At 50.6% G+C, this 4,081-nt stretch overlaps 1 protein-coding gene across 1 annotated transcript in view; it reads left to right on the forward strand.

The window, feature by feature from the left end:
- The first annotated feature begins 730 nt into the window (after nucleotides 1-730).
- The window catches only part of SYF2 (SYF2 pre-mRNA-splicing factor), a 9,956-nt gene continuing 6,605 nt past the window's right edge, over nucleotides 731-4,081 (forward strand). Inside the window, exons 1-2 of the mRNA XM_015411643.1 lie at nucleotides 731-812; nucleotides 3,650-3,757. Of these exons, the coding sequence (XP_015267129.1) occupies nucleotides 771-812; nucleotides 3,650-3,757 (150 nt within the window). The 5' untranslated portion in view covers nucleotides 731-770. The remainder of the gene's footprint in view (nucleotides 813-3,649; nucleotides 3,758-4,081) is intronic.

Here is a 4,081-nt window from a genome sequence, read left to right on the forward strand (position 1 = left end):
GGGCCAAAGATTACAGCAGCTCTGTCCCCACCCCACTTACCTGTACTATATACAAATCTATCCTCTAACCTCTGCTGCAAGCCCACAATGTGGGAGCTCATGGGCCAAAGATTACAGCCGCTCTGCCCCCCATTTATTTGTAACCACACTTTTCCTGCAAAGAGTTAAGAGCAGTGTTCCCTCTAAACTGACAAATTTAATGCCAGTAGCTCACAAAGTAGATTTTTTGCTCACAAGACGCCACAAATTAGAGGGAGCACTGGTTAAGAGGAGTGTGTATAGTTGTACACTTATTTATTTTAGTTGCACAACGACCTACTCCTAGAGTACCAGCAATATAGTATTTAATATTTTTAATATTACTTTTAAAAAATATTTTAAGTGTATTATTTAACTGCTGTACACCGTCCTGAGCCCATCTGGGGAGGGCGGTATATAAATCTAATAAAATAAATAAATAATAAACTCTGTGAGGTAGGTTAGAGTGCGTATGTATGAATGGCCTAAGATCACCGACAACACTTCCAAGGCGGAGAAGAGATTCGAACGTCCACTTCGGAGATCCTAGCATGACATCCTTTCCGCTACGCTACCTGGTTTGCCTTTCTCCGGTTTCCTTTCTCCTTCTCCCCACCCACTTTTAATACTTCACTGCAGCGCGACTGTGACGACAGACGCAGACCTTTCTCCCGCGCGCCTTCAATCACGGATTCACTTTCCCTGACGCCACACAGAGGGCGGAAGTAGCGCTCGCGAAAACAATAACGAGGATGGCGGCGGTTGAGGAGAACGAGGCCCCTTCGCCTGTAATGGTAAGAGGGGGGGACGAAGGACGCTTGTTATTAATTTCCATCGTTTGCCTTTTAATTCCTGTATAGCTGAACCTGGTTCTCCCAGATCCTAGTCTGTTACTCTATTGCACTATTTGCTTAAGTCTCCAAAATTGCTCGGGTTGGATTGTTTAAAATACGCCACAAGCAAAGCGTTCGATGGCGATCTAGATGTTTCTTTCTGCTCCCCTGCCCAATGAATTGGTTACATTTATGTGTCCCTGTCGCATTTTTATCTCTTCCCTATCCAACCAGGGAGTTCAGGGTGGCCTGAATGGATCTGTCTTCTTCCACTTGATTCTCACAGTAACCTTGTGGTTTAAGCCACATAATCCGACGGATTATGTGCTCCTGGGTTCCTGCGGGGGGGGGGGCTACATCTGTCTCCCCGGTAGTAGTCCAGGGCTCTGGCCACCGTACCACATTATGGGAGGGGGTGGAATTGTCCAACAAAGGACTGTCTCAGTGCTACAATTCCTGGGATTAGTGGCGCGGAAGCTGTGTCGCTCAGACTAGTTCAGTTGTCTAATGTCTGCATACCCCCAGAGAAGTCCTGTGTAAGCCTCTTCTCTTCTGTGAGGTTTCTGATTGTTGTTTGTCCGAGAATGCTTCTCTGGTTGTTGTAACACATATCCTCCTGCCTCTTCCACCCCTTACTGGATTGCTTTTTGTATTCTACAGAACTGTTAATGGGGGGGAGTGGCCAGAGATCATAAAGTAATTAAAGACTAGATTAATACTGGAGGGTGAGAAGTTGAAAAGGAGGGATGTAGGAATAGTTACAATGGGCTGTGAAGTGGGGTGGTGTACCTGTAGGATGGAGTTGATGGTGCACAGCTATTCACAGAAGCAGAGAATGCGACTGTATTAGGGGGGAAAAAACAGAGGAACAAGCTGTCAGAGTAATTGGTATGGCATGAAAGACTGAGGTGGGAAATAGCTCAGGAGTTGTAGGAGATAGTGTAGTAGCCTGGGTTGTAGAAAACATTGCCTCCCCACCCACACACACCGCAACCATCCAGGCTTTACTGCGATCTTTCCCAAAACTTTGGAGGAAAGCAGGTTCAAGAAAGATGGAGAAAAAGATGGGGAAACTCCTGAAGGTGCATGAATACTTTCTAATGCTAGGAAGCAGGAAAAATCCCAAAGCACTGGGAAGATAAAACATGCGGAAGCCATCATTATGGAGCCCCCCCCCCGGGAGGGGGGGGGGATGACTGCTGAAAATTCCCTCCCAAGTGATCCACCAGTTGGTTTGCCTTAGCAATGATAAGCAATGGTCAATCTCTGACTTCCCCCACCTATGAGGCTATAAATCGTTCCGGAGTACTCTAACTGTATGTGGCCCTTTGATCTACCTAACACTGGAGCCAATGAATAGCAAGTAACTTCCACTAACTGAACTATATCTCTGTTTCTACAATTGAAAAATGCCTGGAAAATGACTTTTCTTGCATAAGGAGGTTTCCTAAAGTTAAAGTGCTTCTGCCCTAAATCATTGGCTTAATAGAGTGCTTAGTAGTGCGAAACTAGCTTGCTGAAGGAGCCTGGTGCATCCATAGCTATCTCTCCTCTCTCCTTATATATAAAAGGGATTTGGAGTGGCTTTTGTCCTATGGGGTGGCGAGATTGCATGCACTCCCTGAGCCATTGGCCTGTCGGCTGCCAGTCAAAACTACTGGCGTTCCATTGGCTGGGGGGGGGAACAAGGCTAGCTGCCTTGGCCCGCGCGCCGCTTGAACAGGTGGTGAGCGGGTGATGGGGAGACGGACGAGGCTGGCGCATTGGACAGCCGAGCCTTTGCTCGGTCACCTTTTCCTCCTCAACCGCCGCCACTGCAGCGGGCGGGCGGGGAGGGAGGCCTACTTAGCCCCCACTCACCCAACGCTGTGCCTGGCCACGCAGAGGCCTAAAGCCGCCACCTACCTACCTTTCCCCCCTCAACTGCCGTGGTGGTCGGGGGGGGGAGCCTACTCAGGCCCCGGCTTGGCCTCCAGCTGCCCCCGGCCCACTTTCCCCCCCTCAACCATTATGGCTGGCAGGGGGGGAAGCCTGTTCAGCCCCCTCCTCGCCCGCCGCCAGACCCAGCCGCACACGGGCCTTCAGCCACCCCCACCCCACCTTCCCCCGTCAAGCGCTGTGGTGAACGCCGGCTGGGAGGCCTACTCAGGCCCCTGCTCACCCACCACTGCAGCGCCTGACCACACAGGGCCCTCCAGCCACCCCGACCCACCTTTCCCCCCTCTACTGCTGCGGTGGGGGCGCACCTACTTAGGCCCCCGTTTGCCCGCTGCCGCACCCAGCTGCATGGGGGCCTCCAGCCACCCCTGACCCACCTTTCCCCCTCGACCGCCCCAGGGAGTGGGGGGGGGGGGGCCCCTCCCTCCCTCTCTTCCATGCACCTCCTCCTCTTCTCTCTCTCCCTGTTTCACTTCCTTCCTTTGCCGTCTGACCCTCCCTCCCCCTTCTTCTTCTACCCTTCCTTCATCCCTATCTCTTTGCATTCCTTCCCCTCCCTACTTCCTTCCTCCCCATCTCTATGCATTCTTCCTCCCTCCCTATCTCTTTCCATTCCTTACCTACCTACCTCCTTCTCCCTTCCACCCCATCCCTTTCGATTCTTTCCCTCCCTCTTTCCTCATTTTCCCCTCCCTCCTCCTTTCTTTCTTCCTTTCTCTCTTTCTCTCTCTCTCTCAACTTCCTTCCTTCCTTCTAGAGCTTGTTGTCTTCCCTCTACAACGGGCCTTCTTCCTAGTACTTTATAAAACAGAACTTCAGAGTAGATGTCTCCTCACATAGCATCTGTGGTTGAATTCCAGGCCATCACTGGTATCTCAGAGGATCCTGCTTCCATTGCAGCAGAAGATACAGCTGCACAGAAGAGAGAGGAGCATCTTAGGAAGTTCAGAGAGCTTCATTTGAAAAGGGTAAGTTCTCCATTAGTGAGTTTGGTACCAGCTCTGCTGGGTCAGCTGTGGTTAGTACTTGGATGGGAGACTTCCTTGGAATACAAAGTCAGGAGGACAGAGGCAGGCTTTCAGCCACCTCTCTGAATATCCTCCAGGCCCCCAGCAGGGGTCAGTCACCAGAGGTCAATGTGACTTCCAGGTGCAGATCCACATACACACACACAGAGAGAGAATACCAAAAATAAATAAATAAAATAAAAGTATCAGATTTAACCTATAGTGTAAAGGGGTGAGTGGGGCCAGCATGTCTACACACAATACATCTACATTTACTCCAAGCTT

Source organism: Gekko japonicus, unplaced genomic scaffold (assembly GCF_001447785.1).
Source record: "Gekko japonicus isolate JY-2015 unplaced genomic scaffold, Gekko_japonicus_V1.1 scaffold62, whole genome shotgun sequence".
NCBI classification, from domain to species: Eukaryota; Metazoa; Chordata; class Lepidosauria; order Squamata; family Gekkonidae; genus Gekko; species Gekko japonicus.